This window comes from Alosa sapidissima, chromosome 3 (assembly GCF_018492685.1).
Source record: "Alosa sapidissima isolate fAloSap1 chromosome 3, fAloSap1.pri, whole genome shotgun sequence".
In the NCBI taxonomy this organism is placed as follows: Eukaryota; Metazoa; Chordata; class Actinopteri; order Clupeiformes; family Clupeidae; genus Alosa; species Alosa sapidissima.
In genome coordinates, this window is record NC_055959.1 from 19,217,699 (window position 1) to 19,242,793 (window position 25,095).

A 25,095-nucleotide genomic window follows, 5' to 3' on the forward strand; every position below is an offset into this window, starting at 1 on the left:
TGGTTAATTGCTGTTTTCCAGACTTGGGAAAAGTGTAGAGATTTAGGGGATAGTCTTGCTGTGGACATGGCCTTGTATGCTCTACTAAAACTAAAATGCAGATTTTTTTAATGCAAACAACCAGGTTGACCGATAGAGCTCTGTCTTTGGAAAAAGCAGTGCAAACCAGCCTTTTCATCAGATGCTTTTGCTGTCAAGGTTCAGAGAAACATTGCCATACATCAGTCCTGTAAGTATTTTAAATTGTTCTCGCATCAGAGGGAACCTCTATGACCTGAGCTCACACACAGTAAACTAGATAAGCTTGCAACATGACTGCTGAGATGGTTGACCATCAAATATGCACAATGCTGCATGTAACAAAGCAGTTCTAACATAATCACGTCTGTTTATTCTACGTGTATAAGCATACTTGTAAATATGTCGTCATGTTACATAAGGAAAAAAATGTTGGAATGAACAGGTTATAGCTCTCCCTAAATATAGCATCCCACACTAATACTGCCTGCATAGTTGTCACGATACTTCCCCTTACTATCTATAGCCCAACAGGTGCTGTTGTCCCATTCACTCTTGTGTGGTTGCTGAAAGCCCTGAGGCAAGTAGGAAGAACAACAAATAGCCAGGTTTAAAATGAATTAGTTATTACCCAAACAGACTAAACTGGTACTGGTGTGATACTAATATCAAAGAAAACTGACACATAACTGACATTTTTCTTTTTTATTTAAAGCAGATTATTTGCGATGACAACTGTTTATTTCTAGATTTCACTCAAATGAAATGTAAACCCTTCACTACAGCATCAGTGAATTGTCATATTTTAATTTATTGGAGAACTATGAGAGAATTCTACCCTCAAAATGAAAATACAATGGAATTAGTAAAAATGGTTTTGGAATTCAACAAATGAAAAGAAACACACTGTCACAATAAAATATATAGGCTGTTTAGGATTTCTATTAAATTGTGTTTCTTTGCTCCCAAATATTCCACAATGCCACTTAAACCTTTTTTCTTTATTTAGAAATCAGACCCACATAAACAGAAAAAAGCACAACTGCCAAAATAACTCCGAAAACATTTGGTTAAATATAGCTGCAACTTCTGTCCTTATAACATAATGGTTTGCTTCTTTATATCTGAACAACACTGCACATTGTAACAAATATATATTTAATTGAAAAATGCTGCCAACTCTTATTCCTGTGGCACATAAAGCCAGCTGTGGTCAAACACAAGTTAGGTAAGGTGCATGAACATCTGTAAGTCTCCTTTCTGTCCTAAAGCTTGACCCAAGTCTTCAAAAGGGCCATGCTGCATGAATGCTAAACTCATCGTGTGTAAATTAAGTTGATGCTTTTCTTATTATTGCACCATACAGCTAACAGATTAATACCAGTGCGCACTGCAAATGCCTGCTAATGGCTAAAATCAAAGCTAGTCATTTGGGGAGTGGGGGTGTTTTGAGGTCGCTGGAGATATCCCGAATTCCAGGCTCAAACCCACATTTTGTTGCCTCTTGGCTCCCATGGTTTTAATGAGAATGATGTCACACTCAACATCTCATCTAACACTGCCAAATGGCAGACATGGAGACCACAAGAGGCACGCAGCAACTCAAACAAGAGTTTAGGTCTCTTGATTTTTTGCATCAGTTGCAAGATTAGAGGCCAGATCGAATCCAGAAAAGTCCCACCCGCTAGTCCCAAATTACATGTTTATGTCTGATGCTGGTGTTTTAAAATGTATTTTTACAGCAAACCAGAGGGTTGCCGGGCTCCTCACTACCCCCAAAATTTCAGCATTGTAATTTGTCGGAGTTACCAAGTTGACGTTTTGGTGCCAAGACTCCACAAGATGGTCTTTAGGCGCTTGTCATAAGTCTCTCTAGACCAAGTGCACCATTGTTGGGATACAAAATGGATGGGATTGAAGGTGAAGGTATCTTTAGGCTTTGGAGCTTTGCCTCAGACAAATCTCTCCGAAAGAGAAGACGGTTCAGTCCAGAGCATGAGATACTCTTTCATCGGTGGCTGGCCCATGTCCTACCACTCTTGAGGAAACACTGGTCAGAGGGCTACTGGTCAAACAATGTTCTTACACTCCTTCACAGTCAACTGTTTCACAACCAGAGGCTCATCATCTGCTTTTTTTTTAAAAGGCTTGTCATTTCATCTGTCAAAACAATAAATAGCCTAGCATAAATAAGAGGCAAAAGAAGACTTCCTCGGAAAAAAAGGGAGGATGCCTCCTCTTCCATCTTGGTTTCCCCTTGGCTGTCTCGGTCCATGTTTAAAGTCCCTCGTCTCCTTTGGAAGACAAGTCTCACACAGTCAGCCTGTGCATCCTTCCTCTTCCCCACTCTGTCTAGATGAAAATACTCGTTGCCATTGAAGGGTTTAGCGCCTGCTCACATTCAGCATGAAAAGCTAACCCCAATCTTTTACTCCACCAGCCCACTGGGGCCTTTTTGCGGCAGCTGTTTGCGAGTTCCTCTGAGAATCTGGATTTTTCGCCACGTCTTTGCTGCCAAATCACATCGTTTTCCCCGTCCATGTCACTTCAGTCACAGAGCGCATTGCCACTGCTTGTTTTTTTTTTATGTAGGGAGATAAAAAAAATGGCGGCTCGCAGAATCCACGGCTAGCTATATACACGCGGGGCTCTCGTGGTGATCCCTATCAAACCGCGTTGGACACGGGCGTCTAATCTAAGGCCAGCACTAATCCACTAGATCTGAGCAAAAGGGAGGATCGGATTTGAAACTCGGAAAAAAACGGAACTCTCCCTTTCCTCCTGTGGATCAGACACCCTTAGGAGTTGAGGCCAGTCTGAGCCTCAGGCTAGCATCTACTTGGGAAGTACACTTGGAACCGCTACTCTATCAGGGTGTGGGGAGGTTGGCTGGGTAAGGAAGGGGCGATAGAGAGAGACAGAGATAGAGAGAGGTTAAAAAAATTGAAGGTGCAGAACTAGTCGATGAACTTGTGTGTGTCGCCGTAGAGCCAGCGCTGGGGCGGCAGGGCGGCCTCGTTGAGGTGACTGCACTCGTCACTGCACTTGCACGACTGCACGAACATAACGGACCGCTCAAAGCGCTCACCGTCCGGGCAGGAGAAGCGCACAGCGGCGGTGCGCGTGCGACGCGGCGAGCAGCAGCGTCCGTCCAGGCACACGCCGCAGTAGTTGGGCCGGTAGAGGCGGACGCTCCGACAGCCGGCGTAGTGCAGACGCAGGGGCTCCGGGGCCTTCTGGGTACGTGAGCACTTCCGCCCCTTCTGTTGAGAGACAGACATGGATTGAAATACATCTTTCCGCCTGACTTAAGCTAGCCATTACAAGTATAAGCTTTCTCACAGTTATTAACATCTAAAGTGCAATCACCTTTAACTACTATTAATGAGGATGGGGACACTTGGTATTATATTTCTCATTTGTGAAGACCACGTTTACAGTTATAACTTAGTTTTGAAATGCAATGACATTCAGTGGTAAAAACCACTGTTTTTGGCTTTAATACATGGCTCCCCACAAAAACTGCATCCCTAAAATGGGAAGAAATTTCAGTTCAAATGCACAAGAGGTATGGCATCAGATGAAAGCCCCAAACCAAACGCTGAGAAGCTTCTAATCCCCATGCTAATACCAGGCCAGCTCTAAAGGCATTGACACATCCTGTGAAACAGGTGCATCAACACTGAGCCCAGAGCTGACTTGCGGCTGCAAAGCTGTTAAATAACTAAGAGAGACACAAAGATGGACAAGTCCAAACAGCGTGGAAGTGACCATACATCGCCTATGAGCCCAACAGCCAGGGACATACTGGGGAAGACATTCAGCCCCGTCTGCAAGCATCATCCAGAGGGCCAGTAGTGAGACAGACAGGACAAGTAAAAACTTTGGCGAGCCACCAGGATTTTGTCCCTGTAGGCCTGTACACCACTGCTGCTACTGAGGAAACACATGCAGAAATGAACGAGACTGTGCTGTTCCCCAACATTCTCTAACATTCCCTAACATCCGGCTCTTGTTTTCTGAGGGTATCTCTTGTCAACGTTGAACTGCATGACCCGTCAGCTTCCACATTGACAGCTCCTAATAGAATGGGCAGTTGCCAGAAAGCCAGAGGACTGGAGCGCTATGAATTCTGGGATATTAATAATACCAATGTGAACTCCCAATGGGTCAACCTTAGGGGCTATCTCCACCAACCCTCATTAGGAGTGTCTGGTTTTCCCGGCCAAGCAGATTCCAAACGGGGCTGGCAAGGGTGTTGCTTTTTGGCCTCTCCAAAAGACATGCTAATTCTGTCTGCTCTTCTAGAGTATGTTGACACTAGTCCGAGATACAAGCACAACAGTGCCAACTCTGTCCCCAGTAGAATTGACTATAAAGATTCTCTTTCTATCTATTGCCGCCATCCACCCCTCTCACACAAACACCTCATCTCTCTCTCTGATTTCTGACAATACAGTCACAGATCAATGACAGCAGGGATGGGACATTGGCTCCACATTGGAAAAGTCTATCAACAGAAATAAACACACACACACACACACATGCCCACACACACTCAGAGACATAAGCACATGTCATACCTTAATGGGGACGGACATGGAGCTGCATGGTCGAATGTTACACAGGCGGGTCTCCTTGACCAGCTTGCACTGGGCATTGTTGTTGGTGACCCTCGAGGAGACGCCCATGCCACAGCTGCGCGAGCACTGGGACCAGTTGGTCGTCTGGACCACACACTGCTTCCCCTCCTGCCTCCATGCTAGAGGAACCAAGGAGAAACAAATAAAGGAGTGAGACGTGGACAGAGGACGACAGGATGTGGGCAAGGCATTAACAGACAGATTGTGTGAGAGAAAGAGAGAGAGAGAGAGTGAGAGAAAGAGAGAGAGAGAGAGAGAGAGAAATAAAGAAAGAGTGAGAGAGTGATAGGGCAAGTAAGCAAAAGATAGGGTAAGCGCAAGGCAAGGCCATTAGTAAGTAAGCAAGTAAGCACACAGGCACCATTCACAGAACTGGCAACACTGACGCATAGAGTGGGTGATTAGAGAGTGGAGAAAAAAGGTGGTCGACTGAAGTATGTGCTGTGAGAGAACCGACTGTATATATTTGTGTGTGTTTGTGTATGTGTGTGTGTGTGTGTGTGTGTGCGCGTTTGTGTGTGTGTGTGTGCGTGTGTGCGTTTGTGTGTGTGTGAGAGAGAAAGAGAGAGAGAGAGTGTGTGTGTGTGAGGGAGTGAGTGTGGCTGGTGCCTAAAGATTCAGTGGAAACCACTGGGGTGCGCACAGGCAGCTCAAACACGGACACACAGAGAGGGAAGCGGCGCGCGGCGAGGGGAGAAACGACCCCGGCTCACAGTGGGGTCGATTGTGCCCTCCTCCGCCCGCGCACAAACAGGCCACACTCTGGAGAGGACAAGAAACAGGCGGCAGACGGCAGCAATATGGCGACCCAGCCCCACCCTAATCCATTCCACCCTCCTCTCCTCCTGCTCACCAGCCAGGTGCTTGTGACTGTGTGGCTTGTCCCACCTCTTCCCCTCCTCCATCAGCTCGTTGCTCAGGGTGTCCTTGGCCTTGTGCGGGAAGCGCTTGAAGTACTGCTTGGGGTAAGAGGGCTCTGGGTAAGGCTTGGGGTAAGAGGGCTCTGGGTAAGGCTTGGGGTAAGAGGGCTCTGGGTAAGGCTTGGGGTAGGGCAGGAGGTCCTGGAAGAAGAAAGGGGGTGGATCAGGCTTCCTGACCACAGGGGGCAGCGCCGACGAGCTCTTGTGGCAGTCCAGGCTCGGGCAGCACTGGCCGGGCACCCTGACGAGGCGCGGGGCTGGGCACGAGGGCGAGGCCAGGGGCAGGTGAGTGGGGCAGAGGGGCACGCAGCCCACGGCCCCGTCCACACACGTGCACTGGTGCTTGCAGCCGGCACGGAAGTTCTCCCCGTTCTGGTACATCCGGCCGTTGTACTCGCACGAGCGGCCCTCTAGTTTAGCTGAAAGTGAAACAGGAACGGAATTAGATGGGTTCCTCCTACTGATGTCTAAAAATAATAATCTCTTACAGTCAATAATATAAGAGATTCATTTTTTAGACTCTAAGGTGTAAATGTACATCCTCAATAACACAATCTGGATTGGGGCTTTGATCAGCAGTATTAAAAAGCCATTAAAAAGACATGATGACTGAAACACTGCAAAATATAAGAAAAAGTAGAACTGACGATTAGAAAAGGGGAAGAAAAGGGCCTGCAAAGGGTGAAAGCAGATGAAAGAGAGAAACACCTAATCCCTCTCTTTATGAAGGAGCCTCTCTTCTTGACACGGAGAGGAATTTTGTCTTGTTTACAAGGTTGCTCTTGCTCTGCGAGTCTCTCTGTGGGACTCTCTCCCAAACCCCATACCTCCTCAAAAAAGCTCCACTACATCAATCCACATAGGCCTCTTTATATAGAATCAGCCTCACTTCCATAAATATAGCCCTGTGTGTTTGTGTGTGTGAGTGTGTGCTTGTGTGTTCTCACGCTTGTGTGTGTGTGCGGTTGTATACATCTGCGTGTGTGTGTGTGTATGTATGTCTCTGTGTGTGTGTGCGCACGACTCTGTGCATGTGTGTGTGTGTGTGTGTGTGTGTCTGTGTGTGTGTGTGTATGTCTGTGTGTATGAGACGTCACACTGAGCCAGTTATATTAAGACTGAACCTGGCACTAACCAAAGGCCCATGAGGGCACTTGCAAGGCTTCGGTCCATTGGCATTCTGAAAGCTCCCCCAGCAAAACAAACCCTCTCCTCTCTCATCTCGTCTCGCACTCACACTCGCACTGGACTCACCCCTGCAGATGCCGTGGGTGCTGCCCACGTCGTTGCCATAGTTGCACTCCAGGCCCTTGTGGTGGTCGCAGGGTTGCATGGCGTGGCAGTCCTGGTTGAGCTGGGCGGCGCATACCTTGCAACAGCCACAGGCGTCGCGCACCATGCTCACGCCAGGGGGGCATGAGGGGCGTGTTGCCGGGCACTCACACACAGCGGGGCATCCAGCACGAACCTGGAAGGAAACAGGGCGAGGAGAGAAGAGGGTTATACTTGAGCTCTAAAACATGTTCAAAAACAGAAGTAGGACACACAGTAAATCTTGAGTCGAAGGCTGTTATTGAGATAATTTTTGGTGAGACCATCTTTGGTGTCCCACTTCACAATGGAAGGTTTTGCGAATCCTGTCTGTCATAAATAGTATTATTTCTTCCCCACATAGTAATCTGTTTTTTAAGTTTAAAGTATAAAGGAGGGAGTTGAGGAGCCAAGCTTGAGTTGCCCTGCCAACTCTAGGAGTGATCCATATTCTCCAGAAATGTGAGCTGAAACACCATCCTTATTAACACAGAGACTAGAAGTCTGATTCATTCAACAGATATCCATTCAAACAAATGGAAGGGGGTCAGGATGACATATTTCACAAAGTCTAGCGAGAGCAGCTGCTGGCTATTCCTTTAAAACCACCTTTGTGAAGTATTGTGAGCGCCGCCTCATAGCCTGCGAGTTATTTCAAAACCTCTCCGGGTGAGCTTTTTGGCATTTGAGACATGAGAGAGGATGAAAGACAAAAATCAATGGAACTCCAAGGCTCCTCCCAGGCCGTTTCAGATGGCGCTAAGATCACAGGATTTCGGCGAGCCTCCACAGTTGGACCATCCCGCTCCTGCAAAGCCATTGTATAAGCATGGAGGAGGGGACGTTGCGGTGGGAGATTTGAGGGGTCTAAATTGTTTCCGCGCAGCGCGCTCTGTCTATTTTGAGGGCTGAATGTATGTCAGTTTCAATTGTTTGAAATCATTAACTCGTAAAAAAAAGGATGAGCTGCTGAGACCATCACTAAAAAAGTCCAAACAATTTGCGCATCTTAATATCAATATAAAATATCTGCCCTTTTGTCCCACAGTCTAAATAAATATAAAAAACATCAACAATTTGGTCCAGCTGACATTTCAAAATAGCTGGTGTAAATGTAAGCATAATTTGAAGAATAAAAACTCAGTGCGTCACCATTTGCTCGCAGGTGCACATGAAAGAAGACGCAAAAGAAGACGATAAGAACTGAATTGCCATTTAAGTGAACTTGTCAGAAACCTGTTACTTAAGGGCTAGTGTCAACAAATAGCCGCTGCATCTACACAAGTGTCTATTTTACAGACAGTACATCGGAAAAATAACTAAACATTTGTAAATAGAGGTTACACACCGTGGCAAAGATCGCCAAAATGAACGCAAGAAGTGCCACAGACGTCCTCATTCTGCCAGAGAGTCAATAGCCCAAATGTTACAAGTCGTTTCTTCAAAGATGGCAAAAGGGATGAAAGAAGGAAGATAAATGGTTGTATTCCTCGGAGGTACAGTAATCCACAAATCCAGTATGGCTACAGTAAGACTAGAAATGGAAAAAAAATGTTGCTCAGTAGCTGGATGCTTCAGGTGTAACAGTTAGCTGAACTTCGTTGGACAACTCAATACTTGAAACTTCATAGATTCAATTCTGACCTCTGCTATATATTGTGATCATGTCTTTTTACTGCAGCTCCGCCTACCTAGAATCGTCTGGCCAATTAAGATGCGGGCGTGTGGCCAGGGCATTCCAAAGGGGGTGGGGAAGGGCGGGCGTTGGATGTCCAAGACGGCTAGCAAGGATTTGGGGCGTGGTCAAACATGAATGCACTCATTCATAAAAATTTTGAATTACTACATTCCAAAGAGGACCTGGCGTTTGGTGTTTATTTATTTATGTTTGAATAAAAATATTATTGATGCTTTAAAGTCGTTTTTATACACATATGTCTGTCCGGCCACTGCTTTGTGAAGGGCAAGATAAATATACTCAGCTGGCCTGTGCGAGCTACATTAATACAGGAACCGCCATAGAAAACAACCAGGAATTTCCTCCCCCACTCTGTATAAAAATACTTGAGAAGAAAGACGATGATAAAGTAGCCCACTCCTATTGGCTCTGTCTGCCAGTCCACTGAATCTGAATGCACTTCCGTGCAATAACGTGTCATAACTCAGGATGATGACTGCAATCTCTTGCCATCTTTGGTCTCTTTTTTAACCATGCTGTTTTCCACAGATGCATGCCCAAGTCAGACGGCTCAATCTGACTGGGCAGGTCTGTCCACCACCTGTCTAATCTAGCTCCAGCTGTCTCGCTTTTGTCCAGAGGTGAGTGGCAGTGGTTTACTCTTCAGAGCATGTGTGAGCATGTGTGAGCATGTGTGAGCAAGGTCAGCGAGTGAAAGGTCAAACACACTGCCATGCACCCAAGACACACTCAAGATGACACACCTGCGTCAGCCAAAGGACTGCACCTGACATACATAATTTCCCCTTGATGATTCAAAATCCAAACACACACACGTTTAGTCAGTGTGTCAGTCATCTAGGCAAGAGATTAGGGTTTCGCATCTGTCTCTTATGTCCACACATCACTGTCTTGTCAGTTTGTCGTGTTCTTTCAGTAAAATATGTTGACATAATGGGTTCATGGAAAGGATGCTCTCTTGTAGGAGCAAAAGAGGGAAAATTCTCCCAAGCCAAACACAAGATCTCATGCTCTCCCTCTCAAGCACACACACACACACAGACAGACAGACACTACTCTGCCTATTCCCAGACTTGTTTTTCCAAAAACTAGGAGCATGAGTGACTCATCAATAGACATGTCCCTTCCAGTTTAGTCACACCCACGCCATGCTCACCACACACACAGGCATGTACACACATAAACACACACACACACACACACAGGCATGTACACACACTCTCACCATTAATAAATACTTTCTCTCTGCTTCAACTTCCCGGTTTCAGCGTGGGCACACCTGCCCACACTGCCAAGCAGGGGTTTGGCATCGGCCCTCACCCCGTTTTGACTGACGTCTGACCTCTTCGCCTCTGGCCACCTGGATGTGACAGCACACCTTGCCCCCCCCCCCCCCAAAATGACTGCAGCGGACGGGCCTGTTTTGATGAGCTCTCGCACCCTTCTCAAGTGGAAATCCACTGCAATCTCCAGGAGCTTTCTGTGGTAATGGGGAAGGGCGTGCGCGGAGTGGGGGAAAGGTGTGGGCGGACGAATCTGACCAACACATCAAATGCCGCACTCTCTCCAAAACAAGGCTGTGGAAAGAGCAGCGCAGGCCCTTGGATGAGAGAGGGGGGCCTTACGCTCTCTGAGCCAGGGGAAAGACTGACCGAGGAGTGGCACGACACCAAATAGCCATGCCGATGGGAGAGAAAGAGAGCGAAGGAGAGAGTGACCGAGCGAGAGAAAAAGGGTGGGTGAGAGTCACTGGCTTTGTCGTGTCATTTTGTGGAAAGTTGACAAGCTGTTCCACTTTTCACGTTGGACCATAATGGTAGCTTTGCTTAAAGCAACAAGGGGAACATCCATATTTCTCCGTTGCCTGAGAGGGTAATGCGAAAAAGGGTGACATGAGAAAGGAGAAGAAAGACAACAAGAGACAAAGCGAGCGGTGCTGGGGAGGTGGGAGGATAAGAGAAGAAAAGGAGGTGCTGGAGAGAGGGAGTAAGAAGAAGAAAAACAGAGAGAAGGATCGGTGGGGAGTGTTTGCTCAAAGCAAAAGCAGCCCTTGACACACCTGTCGTGACACACCTTTGGAGGCAAAAGCACATTCCATTACATAAGGTCAACCACACCGATGAAAGCACCAATCAAGCACTACCAGTTCCAGATTTTATCAGTCAACACCACACTGGCTGGAGGTTTAGGTCCCAGGACAATCACGCAAACAAAAGAGGGAGAGACGGAGACAGAGAGAGGGAGAGGAAGGAGAAGGAGAGAAAGAAAAGGAAAAGGAAACAGAAAAAGAAAGTTGAGAGAGAGAGGGAGAGAGGAGAGGAAAGAGAGAGGAATGTCAGTCCCACAGTTATTTTTAACCTAGAACAGGAACTTCTCTGTTGACTCCCCAAACACCCAGACTGGGGCAGGATAAGAGCAGGGAGGAAGGCATGGAGGAGATGGAGAGGGGAGGCACATACCTGAAACAGACACACACACACACACAAACACACACACAGTTTACATATCTTGAGGCATTTTACTTATTCAATCCAAAGTTACTCACAGTAATTAAGACACTGAGAATGAAGGCTTCAGCGTGGAGATTTTATAACATCATACAGTATCAATGGAATAATAAATGGATGTGGAATGTCAAAAGGCACAAAGCCCTCTGGCCACTCTCCTCACCCCCTGCCCCCTCCACACACCCAGAGAACACCTGTCTTCTAGCACAACAATCAGCACACGCCCCGGCAGTGACAAATTACCTTTGTGCAACTCTGATATAAAATCTGTCTGTGGCTGTTACCTTATCCGTCATCTGCTGTTTGGAATGAATGGGGAGGAAGTAAGATAGCAGTGTAAAAGGAGAACGAGAAAGAGGCCAAGCTACAAGGCCACAAATCACTGTGCAGATACAAACAACTTGGGTTTTTTAACCATCCACTGGCAGATCGAAATATGTGTGAGGAGGAGGAGGAAGGTCACCCTAGTTATGGCTGCCATACAGCAACTGACTCCCGGGCCCGGGGAATGCACGGGAGGCTGATTGGAGGGCCGCTGCGGGGCCTGTGATGGCAGCCGTGGTGCAGGTCAAGGCTCAGCTCCCCGGGGCCAACTCAATGGCCTACTTCACTCCAGGCCCCAGAGTCCACGGTTCCCACCCTCCAGTCCAGCCTATCGGCCCAGAGCGCCTACACCCCCCCCCCCCCAACACACACACACACACACACACACACACGCACCTCCTCCCCACTCCGCCCCTCAAGGCCCAGGTGTGACAGAAAAGCGCCTCTTGTTCCCTCCTGAGCCCCCCTCTGTCCACCGGGACCCCACAGATATCCCAGAAATCCCTGCAATTTCCGGTGCAATGTTTGTTTGGTAGGGGGGGGTAGGCAGGGGCAGTAGGAGGGAGAGGGGGTCAGGGTGAAAAAAAGAGGCTCTCTCAACAACATGGTGAGGTGGTGGGGGGTGGGGGGGGGATGGCGGCTGGCAAGTGTAAACACATAAACGAGCGGCAAGAGGGAGGACTGAGAGGCGTGTGTTCTGCTAGCTGACACACATCGCTCTCTCTCTCACTCTCTTTCTCGCTCTCTCTAACTTTCCCTCGCTCTCTCACAAACACATACAAAGTTGCAAGCGTATGCCAAGAACATATACAGTTGGCACGGATGCACACACACACACACACACACACACAGACACACAACTTTAGACATTATTAACCTAGATACACACATCCATACACGAACATGTATAACATTAACATGACATATAGAAACAGGCATACATGTAAAATGCATACATTTTATGTGCAAAACAGCACAACACACACACACACAAACATCCTCACATACATACATCCTCATATACACACACCTTTTACCTAATTTCACAAAGACAAACATACACCCACAGTCTCTCATGCACTCACTCTCTCGCACACATTCACACACACATATCCTCTCATTCCCGCTCACTCCCACACCCCCACCTTCTGTCACACGCACACACATACCACACACACACACACACACACACACACACACACACACACACACACACACACACACACACACACACAGGACACCTCTGTTTCAGCAGTAGAGCTCCTGGTTGCACTTAGCACAGTACTCCCCCTGCTGGTGAGTTCTAAGCGGAGCAGTTCTTCCTCAGAAGCCTCTCTTGGTCTGACTGTCCCGCTTAATTTCCCACACTGATTTAGAGTGTGTTACAAACGTGTGTATGTTACAAATACAGCATACTACAATGGCACAAAGGTCAACATACTCAGTATACACTAAATAAGAATGAAGTAAAGTCCAGTGGCGTGAACTCGGAGGCAATCAGAAAAGCGTTTTGAAGTCTCTCCTCTTGCGTGGGGGGAGGGGGATGTGGGTGAGTAGGGGCACCGGCAGGGGCGAACAGGGGGACTCGGGCGAGACGCAGCGGGAGGGCGGGGGCGAGTTCTCGGGCAGGAGCAGGGGCACGTTCAAGAGCGAGGAGGAGCAGGAGGAGGAGGTGCTCTGCGGGATGGGGGGCAGGAAGTGAGGGCGTCGGTCCCGCCTCTGGTGCGTCTGCTGTGTGCCAGTCTCAGTTGTCCCGCCTCTGTGCCCCGCCAATCGCTTCTCAAAGTGCGACCTCTGCAGTTCGCCACCGAACGCAATCCGCCTCGTCGGAGGACTCCTTTCGTCCTCGGCAAAGCCCAGGCTCTGGAGCCACTGGCACAGCCCTGCCTCCTGGTGTCCCTCTGGTTCCACTGAGGTGGCCGCACTCTTGTGAGTGTCCCACGGCCTTCCTCTGCTCCTCCTCTTCCTCTCAGCCTGCGGCCTCTCTCTCCTCCAGCCACTGTGCTCAGTCCAGCTCTCAGGGAACACGCTGCTGCTCCGCCGGCCTCTCCCTCTGGACGGGGCGCTCACTGGAGGACATTGTGGAGGGACCTCCAATTTCATACCGGTCAGTGAGAGTGACCGTGTTTCCCTTTCCTTTCCTTCATCACTTCTTAGCACCTCGGGGTGGCTACAAGTCCTCAGCAATACTCTTTTCTTGGCCACCCTGTCGCAGGCTGCAGTGGAGGATTCTAAGGGGCCAGACTTACAAGTGTCCACCGCTGAGTTGCTGTGGGATTTATTGCAGTCTGCAGAGCTCACGTGTGCATCCCCAAAGGTGAAGAGCTGTCTGCTCGAGTCCTTCCACGAGCTGACGCCATGATGGCTACTGTCGGGCAGCACAGCCCGCGGTCGCTGGAACATGGAGCGCAGGCGTCTGTGAGGGGGCAGGCTGGCTGACGACGCGCCCCGCAGGCCGAGGGCACGGAACAGGGGTGGTGGCCGTAGGCCAGGCGTGGTGAGATCCCCCCCGCTCCACTGCCCAGAGAGGCCATGGCTACCATCGTCCCAGCCCACCGCCTTATCACTGCTGCAACAGCAGACCGTACTGACCCGTGATTCAGACGACCAGTCTGGCAAAGGCTGGCCCATCCTGCTGGTGCCGTCCAACATCAAAAAGGACAGAGCAAGGGCATCTTGTTCTAAGGGGATTTCCCCCGGTGTCTGGATGGTGGAGAGCCTTTATCTGTGAGCATATCAAATCACACACACACACACACACATTAATTAGAATCAGGACAGTTGAGTGGGAGCAACACAACCCAATTGGACTTGATTTCAGCACAATCAGTGGACCTTCCCACAGCATATGAGACCAGAATGAAGCATTTTTTCATGTTATTTTTCCTGTGGTGTGACAAAGTCTGAACACATTTATTTTTGATTTACAAGGATTTTCAATGTCATTTCATGATACAATAAAAAATAATCTTTGAATAAAATATTAAAACTCGATCATGACCTTGGATACAGTTCAATACATTAGAACATTAGACTCATTAGGCCTATGCAGCAATGTGTCATTTGTTTATAAAGGTATAAGTTTCAAACACATGTCCACATTGCTCAGGCAAAAAAATGGCCTTCTCAGAAAGATTAGAACCTAGCACTAGTCGTTTAATGAGGGAATGTTTCACAATAGCCTAAGGTCTACATAATTTACAGGAAGGATTAATATAATCTGACTAAGATTGCTATGATGAAATGGTCCCTTTAGACTTTTCCATTGATTTCAGACTACACAGTCTTTTTGCAGAAATTCAGTCAATAAATCAATCAATGAGTTTTTGTCAATCAATCACACAAATGTGCTAAACTCTGACCAATTCTGACACCTAATTGCCTAAAATACAGAACAGCAAAGGGGAAAGCACAAAGGAAAACCAACATGGCAATGAAGACAAAACCATATGACCAACAGATAGCTAGAACTAGTAGCATACTGATCGACAATGAAATTCATGTAGCACTATAGCCACTTTACTTACAAATGTGCTTTGCCCTTGCGAATTTTTGGCGGACAGGGACAGAAGCGTTCGTCTTGGTTTGGTAACCTCCCAGGCAGAACTGTCTCTATCCTTTCACGCGTTCCAACCTTTCATCCTCTGGTTATCCTTACATGAAAGGTGATGAATCGGTATTTTTGGTCTTTCATTTCTGTTCCCCATAAATAATGAAAGAGTTCCTTCCCTCCTTCTGAAGCCACAGAACACAGCCAGTTTATATTCAGTTATGTGAGGTGACAATAACAACCACAGCCTATGGTAAGCTAATATTTTATCAGATGTGCATTCTCTGTCTTAAAGAGACGTCTGTGTCGCTGTAGTACTGTAGGCTACTAGAACTGATACACATTTTTGACAGATTGCAGCGTACCATCGATTCCAACACATCCAATCTGTAGAGCTGACTTCGAACACAGGTCGGCGCTACTTAGCCAAGCACAAGCACCGGACAATCTTAGCGAGCGGAAGTACCTCAACTTCTGTGGTCCGGGCGGCCAAACTACATCTAAAGAGTGCACAACACGGTAAGGATCTGTGTTTTTTCTATATTATGACCAAATAAGTTGGCTATTTGCCAGATTGCATTGTAGGTAGAATCGAGATACATGTCGACTGACTATTATACGACCAGAATGCCTCACAAAGACGGAAAGCGTGACGAAACTGGCAAAGTCATACGGAGGTTATACGGGGAGAATAGAAGCTAGTTCTACTGCGCTAGCTAGCATTGCTGCGGTTGCAAAACACCTCAAGCATAGGAGTGTGTTATATTTTCATAAAAACTGTTTCAAATATTATAGCCTGTGTCGCTGGTTGTTTTTCATATGAACTGATCAGGGTTAATCCAGTAGTTTAGTTCGGCAATTGTCTATAACATTTCCTTTAAAAAGCTATTTATCTAAGTTGTCTTTGTAGTAGTTTGGTGATTGTCTTCAGGTTGCTAAGAAGCTACGATGTCGTCCCAGTAACGTTACGCCGTTTCAAAGAAACGTTAACGTTAGCCCATATTAGGACCCTTATCTAAATCATAATAAAAAGTTTCTTCTTTACAAGACTCACTAATTTGAAATGTCAAACACTGACATACAAAACGTTTGTCTCATACTAGTCTCCATAGGACATACTCACTTAAATAGTAGTTCTATAGCCTAGCATCTTGGTCGGTTTATTTTTTGTGTTTAGCTGCTAGACCATTGTTAGTTTTGCCCTTGTGAGTAATCGTGTTTATTAATCTCAGCAGGCAATTACAGAATTATTAATTAACGTTAATATGACGTTAGTCTTTGTATCATGTCCGGTGTTTTTCTTGTGTAATCCTGCAGAATACAACTGGTTGTATGTGACAAAACATGAGTTATTTTAATTTTTCCACCTCACCATGTACCCATATCTTGTCCAGATGGCTCACAGGTTGCTCGTCCGGAGAATTTGGACCGTGTCTGTGAGGGACGTGCGCTGCCCCCGTGCCCCATCATCCGCCCTCTATTCCACTTCACTGTGCTCCTCGGCAAGCCCACAGCCCCTTCTGTCGCCCCGGCGTTCGCTCCCACGAGCCCTACCCGTCACTGCCCGCCGTGAGGTCTCCTTCAATGTTCAGGACCAGGAGGATTTCACCGAAAGGGTCATCAACAGCGAATTGCCTGTGGTCATAGACTTCCATGCCCAGTTGCGTATTCTTCTCCTGCTTTCGAGAGCACACAACCAAATTGATTCTTGCCACACACACACACACACACACACACACACACAGGCTCTCTCAGGGACAAATTGAATGTACCACCACCTCTAAAACATAACATTTATGTTACCAGTCACAAGCATTATTGCTACCATTGTACAGCTAGAGGTTGTCATAAGGTCTGGGATCTTGCATAACTGGATCCAACACCTAGTTTATTGTTGGAATTATTGTAAAACTGTTGGGGCGGGGGTATAACATTATTGTCGTACTTGGCAGGATAAAGCAGTAGGGGATGCTCTTTGTATGAGAGGTCTCATCACTTTTTAGAGGAATGTGGTCTACAAATTTGAAGACAATGGGCTGTGTTATTTGTTTAGCCAGGACTAGTTTAGCTTGGGGATCTTGGCTGTGTGATAACAGACCAAATTGGGTAAAAGAAAGAACTTTCTGGAAATCCCTCCATCTCTAATGACTTCCAGTATGCTTATAAGTGGCCATTTTTTCATCAGAGGTTAATATGCTGTCTTGGAATTTATGGCCTATGTGTCACAAGTTTGTGCCTATATGTCCTGTATCTTTAAAGCGGTGTGTGGCTGTATGCATGTAGGTTAAAAATACATCTCATTCTACACCAGCTGTTTGGCCAGGCAACCACATGACTGGCTTCTGTTCCATGTTGCATGAGATTTTGTGGGAGGTAATATCAGGACAAGCCTCAGCCCTTGATATCCAGTATGGTGATCCACATATGTCAATGCCATTTTGTGGTAGTGGCAATACAACAACTGTAGAACTAGCACTGCATTGTATTACTTTATTTTATTATTTCAGGGAGATGAACAGTATTTACAGAGTGGCTTAGACCTATTTACTTTTGCATTTCAGTTATGTTCTTAGTTAGGCTTTCTAGTGTTTCTGCTTAGTCAGTTGTGGTTTAAAATAGCTTGGGAACCAGATGAATCTGAGAGCTCATTGCATTTGCTCTGGCAGATCTATTTGGACACTCATTGAAACTGATTTCAACCCAGCACACAATTGTATATCTGATATGGGGCGGGCTTTATACAGTAATGGACAGGTATCGGACTGATGATCATCATTGAGGCAGTTTTGTACACAACTAAATGCAGAAATCTCAGTTGAGAATTGGTCTGGTGTTTGCCAGGCCAGGTTTACAAATTCTGCTCAGTGAATCTTTTCTAGTGTCACTGGTATGGTGCTTCAGCAGTTTAACAAATGGGTTTGCGTGAACACCCCCTCTTTCTCTTTGGTGAAGTTGACTTATCTGACACCATGTTTGTTTTCTTGAAGATGGTGTGGACCTTGTAAGATCCTCGGGCCCAGGCTAGAGAAAGCCATTGCCAAACAGAAGGGTCGAGTTACCATGGCCAAAGTTGACATTGACGAACACACTGACCTTGCCATAGAGTATGGGGTAAGTCTTTTTCTTTTCCCTTGCTTCTGTTAAATGTGATCTAAGCGATGTTGGGAAACGTCATTTCTGTTGACGTTCAAACTAAACAGAGAGCTAGCTCGCTACTCCCTCCCCCTCCCTCACGGGCAATTGAAACTCTCCTAAACACGCATCTCGTCTGGACCAAGTTGTTTTTGTTGCCGTTTCTGGAGCTTGGGCTGTCCACAGAGACCACATTTTTTACAGTGTATTCAGGGCATAGGCAGCTAGCGGATGGTGAGGTGATGTTTGCTGAATGTGACAAATAAATTTTAGCTTAGAAACCACGTAACATCGCTTAGAGCACCGCTAAGTGTGAAAAGGTAGGAACGGCCCACTGTACTCTCTGTTCACTCTGTGGCTATGGGGAATCCTCTTTCAGGTGTCAGCCGTTCCTACGGTGATCGCCATGCGGGGAGGCGACGTCATCGACCAGTTTGTGGGGATCAAAGATGAAGACCAGTTGGATTCGTTTGTCAAGAAACTCATTGGACAATAAACCTGTCCTCCATGTTCCTCTGTCCTATCCCCTCCCTCCTCCCCAGCCACACACATCATCTCAGTACTCTAACTGCACCCAGTGGCCACACTGAGCATGTGCAGAAATTGCCCACCCACCCACCTCCGCCTCCTTCTCCTCCCTTCCTAATGTCCTTAACTTAAAAACACATTCACACACCCATCCTAGAAACCTCAACTTCCACTCTTGTGTCTGTAATTCTGCGCATATGTGGTGAGGGTCTGTGCTCACATACATATGCATCTCATCCACCATCTCCTTATCTGTAAACTATGCCCCTCTGTCAAAATGGTGGTAGAGGAGTCTGAGCCAGAGTTTTATCTGTTTGTTATGATAGATTGTATAGAACAGTGTTTCCCAAACCCTTTGCTTCAGAGGAACCAAAGCACTTCATGTTTTAGTGAACTTCCTGCTCCGGCAACCTCGGCTGTGAGCTCATCACAATGTTCTAATGACCTGGAGGCATCTGGAAGAGTGTTCGGCCAATCAGGAGGTGGGAGGGACAGAGAACATGTAGTACTCTGGGTCACCAGGAGGAGCGGGAAAGGGAAACACTAATATAGAGTGTACAGCTACTTTACTGTACTATACTGTATCATAAAGAGACAATGTCTGATGTTTGGAGTTCAGTGGGCGACATGAGAGATAGAGTGAATGGTTGGTTTGTTAAAAACTCTCTGCAGTTCTTACCTTTGACCACATGAGGGCGGGCTTCCCCCAGCATCACAGGTTCTACACAGTCATTCTTACACCACTATGCCTACTATCGTGAAAGCTGAATGTGTACGTCATTGAGGGAAAGAGCTGATTGTATGTATGTACTTTATGTATTGTTTTATGACAGTCAGTGTGAATTTTTGTTTTGTTTTATTTTACAGTTCAGCTCTTGTGTCTCTTGGTTTGTGACTGTGAAATATCTGTGAAGAGGGAAGCACGAACATGGTTAAGGGTTTAATTTAGCTTTTGTTTCAATAAAATATGTGATATGACCAAGTGATGTGATTTAAATAAAAGGTATTATAAAATATTTAATTGGAACCGTGTGACGTGCTTTGTGATTCATTGTATAGAACAAAGGATCAGTAAATGTGTTAAGGGGAAATGCAATATGTAATATCCAAAGGTGTTATTTAATAATGATATTATTAAATAAAACGACACCATTGCTGTTGTAAAGTTGTAGTTTCTGTAATGGTCTCTCAGCCATATTGCTTCCATATAGTATATTAAACATATGGAGACATAGGTTCCTGAGAAGTATGCTGTTCTTGGCATAGTTTTAGCTCCTGAGACTGGTGGGGAAGACCTGTGGACTCTGTGGTGTGAGAGAGTAATTAGTATTGCCTACTCCCACAGGAATGTGAGTTATAGGGCCATCAGAGCGCCTGAGCCTCAGCAGCTCATCCAGCCGTGGCCCTCCTCCAGTCCTCCCTCTTGCTCTCAAGCTGTCTCCCTTAACTGTGGTGCCTTGCTCACGACCCACCCTCCCACTAAAGCTCCTGACCAGGGGTTGCCTGCAGCACTCTCCTAAAGTACAGGAACACACACATCTTTCAACACCTGCAAACTGCTCTTTGCCCTCCCCCTCACTTGCTTGCACTGATCTCCCTCCTCCTCCCTTCTCTTCTCTCCCTCTAATTTCCTTGTCTCGCCTCGTCGTGTCCCACCTGTCATCTCCACCTTGCTGAGGTGCTCTGCAACCTGACGTGACCCTTGTTCCTCGATCTCCTCACTCCCGTTCCTCGTTCGCTAGCCGACATGAGTGGGCTTGACTGAGGGGAAGCCGCCGTCTGTCTTCATTACCATCACTTTGGCTGCTGTCCATCAGCATGTCCCTGCCTGCAGCGCTGCTGCACACACACACGTGCATCAGTCTGACCCCCCCCCCCCCCCCACACACACACACACACCTGCCTCCCTCCCTCCTCACGTCTGGTCCTCGGAGGCAGGGCTGCACACCTGCACCTCGGAGCCGTTATTCTCCAGACTTCCTATGATGTCATCCCAGGGACTTTCTCATATGCTCATATAGCGTGCTTGGCATTCTCTCTGTATCATTATGCGACCGCTGCTGACAGAATGACGGCACATTTACCGCAAGTACTCAACCCCCCCTCCCCCCAAATGAGCGGGTGGAGGGGGAGAAGAAGAGTCAGGGAGCCTGATAATTGCAGTCACGCATGAGAGTGTCTGGCTTGTGCCTAAAGGGATCCTAGCCAGGCAACGCCACGGACGTTCCACATGCAGACTCTTCAGGAATGCCACCTCATTTCCACAGGCGTGGAGGGATCGGCTGGCTGCTCATATGTACGGACCAGCAGTCAGAAATGTGATAATCCTGCCAACAACGTGTCACCTTAGCGCACACAAGGAATTCCACTCTTTGGACTCTCAGCCATGTTGAACTCGCGTGATTGGAATAGCTGGAATGACTATAACGACTGCACCTCTATATTGATCTACACCTCTTGGCTTATGGGAGCTGAGTTGGAGTAGTGTCTGAGAGTAGAGTCTAGACTTATCCCGGGTACTTATACCTGTTTATCACAATGGAGGGCTGTTCTCTTAACCCTGCATACTCTGACCCTGAATCAGAGCCAGGGCTGAAAGGGATGAGGTAAAGAAGTGGATGACGGAGGACGGGAAAGGTCTGAGAGCAGTTGTAACACTACACCTCTTCCGCCCTAAAACAATAGACCACACCTCCACTCCTCTCGCTCCCGCTCGGTGTCTCTCTCCCTCTCTCTACCACTCTGTTACCATATATGGCAAAAAAGACAGGGAAGCCAGTGAGTGCTCAACAAACGCCGAGAGAGGGAGAGGGAGAGAGAAAGAGCGAGCGGCAGAATTCCTATGCCCTCTACCTCATTCTCTCTCCTGCTCTGTTTTTCTCAGACTTCTTCAAACTGTTAGTATTTGCTCTGTGCTTGTTTGAGTGGCTTGGTCTGTGCCACATAGCCCAGATGCCTTTAGATTACATGCCAGCATGTGTGTTTGTGTTTCTGTGTGTGTATATGTGAGGGCAAAAAGCAAGACAAAGATCTGGCTGCCAAAGCCAGGAACATGAGTATTGTGTTTATAGTAAATACATAACCCTATTTATATCTCAAACACACACACTGACCCACAGGACCTTGGCTCCTTATGCAGCCCCAGCCTTGCCACTGTTATTCATTCCTTTCTTATCCTGACGTCTCAGATTTTGGGGGGATTCTGGGTAAAAAAGGACTATTTTGCCAGGGACCCATGGAGTCAAGGAGAGGGTTAAAACTCATTAGGATCAGGCTGGACGTTCCCCCCGAAGAAAAGAAGGAACTGGCTCCCCTTCCCTTTTCTTCACATTCCACAATTTTGTGAGTCAACATACGTCTTATCACCCCTTCCTGTGTACTGATTACCACAGAGAGAGAGAGAAGAGAGGAAGGGAGAGGGGGAGGTCTGGAGAAGAAAGAATAAACTACCACACTTGAAGTTGTTATTGCTCTTTTTCCAAGCTGTTTTTAATTATTAGAATGTTTTGTTTGTCAGGGGCATTACACAACAGGATAGAGGATGCTCCTTTTCCATTTATGGATTGATTCACAAACACACTGACATACTGTATACACTCAAACAGCCACATCAGGTCACAACTAAAAAGTTCTGTTGAATTGAACAGAGAGGAGTAAATAGTCATTGCTTCCATTTTGAATAGTTGAGTATGGTTATGCTAGAGGGGCCTCTGTATCCCTGGGATATTATATTTCTATTCAATGGCGTAAGTCATTTCTGGACATGGGATCAACCATCACTCTTGTATTTACATCACATCAAGACATGGATATGACAGACCTAGACTGAATATGCAAACACACACATACACTTATGATTGACAGACCTGGCCTTGGAGTAAACACATTTCCCAGGGCATGCATATTAGGCCATATGTATACACAAATATGGATGCTGAAACTGCAGCCTGGGTTTTTCATCATTATCATCATCATCAGCTCAATCATTCAGTGAAAGTGAGCTAACTTCAGCTTGCTCAAGTGCATGATACATGACTTCTACCTCGCAGGATTATGGGCACACCCAGTTGCTGAGATGGAGTGTGACTGGGTCAATTCAAGGAGGGCGGGAGTGAGGTCAAGAGTCTCCTTATTTGGTCATCTAGCTTTTTCTGTATAGAAAAAAAAACACACTTAACTCCCCCTCTCCGTATTTTGTCTCTCTTTCAAAGTGAGGGAATATTCTGTCACATCCACATCAGTATATCTCCAATGAACTGTCTGCCCATTCTCTCTCTCTCTCTTTCTCTCATTCTCTATCAAGCTCTCTCCTACACACACAAACACACATCTCATTCAGCATCTGTTACTGCTCAGACAGGGACAGTGGTGACCCTTGACCCCTGAACAGAAATTCCTCCTATTGCCCAACTAGCCAGAGAGCAAGAGATGTATTGATTTTTCCAACCACACAGCATGTTCCCAAGTTAAGTGTCAGCGATGATACACAGCCCCTGAAAGCTCTCACAAACAAGTTCAGCATGCCACGCATACCAGTTCAATGCAATTCAGGGCTGCTTTTTCATTAACCATTTTCACCAATTACACCCATGCAGTCTAGATCTGGAGAGGAATGTCACCGCTTTTTAAAGAAATGCAATTCATGGCCTACTTATTTAAATCTGTTATCCTAAGCTAAATGGAAGATGTGAAATTTCACATTTAAAAAGGGAAGTTGAGGTCATGATGTGGAGGTATATTATGTTTGACAAAATCACACCCACTAAAGATGCTTAACTGTGTCTCTCATAGGGGCTAGATATATCTGGACATTTATCACACTGTTTATTACGATATCAGAGAAATCTCAGTGTGATCGATTTTGAAGTTATGCTCAAGGAGAGAGAGTGAGAGAGAGAGAGAAAAAGATCAGTAGGGTAACAGTGTGAGTGGAATTTTAGTCTTTTGTTTTTCATCTCCATCTATGTACGCCTCTGGCAAACATCATTGCACACCATTGTGCAAGTGATTTCACTCAACTCATTTCCATTTATCATTCCGTCACATTATACATTTTGTTAGCATACCTTTATGGTAGCTTTCTGAATGTTTTGTATGTATTTAGGCTATATTGTTATGTAGCCATAGCCAATGTATGTAGCCTATGTATATGTATGTTTATTTATCTTTTTTATCTACTATCCTACAGGAATTTGGTCAGTGAAAACTGCGTTTAAATATGCTTTATAAATAAAATTTACTTTATTTCTTTGTAACTTTTAAAAAACGTTTCTAAAGTAGCCTCATTTATTAGTTGAAGCTAATGTTAAAATTGAGGTAAGGTTTGGATTTGGTATGGATAAATATTGTCAAATGAACATGTGAGATTATAAATGAATAAACACATTCCAAAGCTAAACTCCAAGTGTACAGTGTGTTCATAAAGGAAATAGGCTACTGCTGTAGACAGGGGTGGGCCAAATAATGACAAAGACCTTCATGGCGTAGTATTCACTGAACGGAGGGCTACTTATATGGTCAAAAAAATCCTTAGCCTGCACATACCTCTTTCATTAAACACCGCGTTATCCTTGCACCCCCCTACTATTTCAAGTTCATACTTTTTGCCCACTGGCACGACGGTTCCCACAAATTCACGCCCCTAAGTCGATCTGACTGGCTCTCTTGGTTGGGACTGTTAAAATGTTGTCTGTGAGTGGTTGACAGGATAGACACACATCATAGCCTCCGCCCTCTCTGGACCGCACCCCGACTCTGTACGAAAATTCGGCTTGTTAAGGAGGGTAGATAGAAACTAAAAAAAGAGAAAAAAGAAAGGGAGGGAGGAAACGAACGCTCCAGTTTAACCATAGCTTGTAGCGAGGTTGGAGCCGTCGGAAAGGGAGTTTGATTCGCTGCGTAACGGACATCGACGGAGCCATCGGTTTTTGCTAGCCACCCCAAAAACGTCTGCATCTGAATAGCAGGTAAATATTCGAGTAAGTCTTGTTGTAGCTTATCTAGTCTACATCTTCACGGAATTCTGCTGGCCTGTAGCGATAGGTAACCTCTAAGCACAAGTGCACAGAGCCAAGGCGAGAACGTCAACTTCAACACATTATTGGGTGGGACCTCCATTGCTGGCTTTGATTTCTCAAAAAGTAGTGTACAACTCCCTATATTTCGAAACATGCGTAGATCTGTTTTCTTTAGACATAAGAATTAAGAAGACTGTCTGGTTTCATTGTAAAAGTCAACACAATTGTCGAGGCAGCGATAACGTTACAGTAAGTAGGCTACTTTGCCATGGAAAAGTGTGCTGTTGGAGAATAGCAAGTTGGTACAGGAAGTGATCCGCATGAATGAGTTGCAAAAAGACAGGCAATGAGAAACTGTGCTTTGACGTGAAATAATAGGGCAAGATTTTCTCTTTCATAATGAATAGCAAATCCATAATTTGTGGTTTAATAGTTACTGTCTAAGT

General features: G+C 46.2%; 3 protein-coding genes across 10 annotated transcripts in view; 2 read left to right on the top strand and 1 right to left on the bottom strand.

Annotated features, from left to right (window-relative positions):
• Positions 1-708: 708 nt before the first annotated feature.
• On the bottom strand, positions 709-16,455 carry si:ch211-106h11.3 (CCN family member 1). 8 transcript variants are annotated; one of them, XM_042086905.1, is made up of 7 exons: positions 15,338-15,451; positions 14,950-15,157; positions 14,015-14,147; positions 6,836-7,049; positions 5,515-6,000; positions 4,602-4,780; positions 709-3,281 (listed from the first exon to the last, which is right to left on the bottom strand). In XM_042086905.1, exons 3-7 carry the CDS (start codon positions 14,072-14,074, stop codon positions 2,976-2,978), a joined length of 1,245 nt encoding a protein of 414 aa, XP_041942839.1. In that variant the 5' UTR covers positions 14,075-14,147; positions 14,950-15,157; positions 15,338-15,451; the 3' UTR covers positions 709-2,975. The 8 variants fall into 8 exon arrangements, 7 of the variants coding, with proteins under 7 accessions (XP_041942839.1, XP_041942840.1, XP_041942838.1 ...); XM_042086906.1 differs by lacking the exons at positions 14,950-15,157; positions 15,338-15,451 and adding an exon at positions 16,345-16,455; XM_042086904.1 differs by lacking the exon at positions 15,338-15,451 and having other exon boundaries at positions 14,950-15,335.
• On the top strand, positions 15,361-19,648 carry txn2 (thioredoxin 2). The gene is made up of 4 exons (XM_042086913.1): positions 15,361-15,491; positions 16,367-16,632; positions 17,960-18,083; positions 18,484-19,648. The coding sequence occupies exons 2-4, from the start codon at positions 16,367-16,369 to the stop codon at positions 18,598-18,600; spliced, it is 507 nt and encodes a 168-aa protein (XP_041942847.1). The 5' UTR covers positions 15,361-15,491; the 3' UTR covers positions 18,601-19,648.
• Positions 19,649-24,383: 4,735 nt separating this feature from the next.
• Positions 24,384-25,095, top strand: part of myh9b (myosin, heavy chain 9b, non-muscle) — a 32,918-nt gene continuing 32,206 nt past the window's right edge. Inside the window, 1 exon segment of the mRNA XM_042085498.1 lies at positions 24,384-24,598. The gene's annotated coding sequence lies outside the window, so the exon portion shown is untranslated.

Excerpts from the sequence above, each read along its gene's own strand:
- si:ch211-106h11.3 (XM_042086906.1), bottom strand. The coding sequence starts at position 14,074 with ATGTTGGACGGCACCAGCAGGATGGGCCAGCCTTTGCCAGACTGGTCG. Across the intron at positions 7,050-14,014 it reads ACTGGTCGTCTGAATCACGG|GTTCGTGCTGGATGCCCCGC; the intron begins GTCAGTACGGTC and ends GTTTCCTTCCAG. Across the intron at positions 4,781-5,514 it reads CAGTCACAAGCACCTGGCTG|CATGGAGGCAGGAGGGGAAG; the intron begins GTGAGCAGGAGG and ends TGGTTCCTCTAG.
- txn2 (XM_042086913.1), top strand. The coding sequence starts at position 16,367 with ATGGCTCACAGGTTGCTCGTCCGGAGAATTTGGACCGTGTCTGTGAGG. Across the intron at positions 16,633-17,959 it reads GTCATAGACTTCCATGCCCA|ATGGTGTGGACCTTGTAAGA; the intron begins GTTGCGTATTCT and ends GTTTTCTTGAAG. Across the intron at positions 18,084-18,483 it reads ACCTTGCCATAGAGTATGGG|GTGTCAGCCGTTCCTACGGT; the intron begins GTAAGTCTTTTT and ends ATCCTCTTTCAG.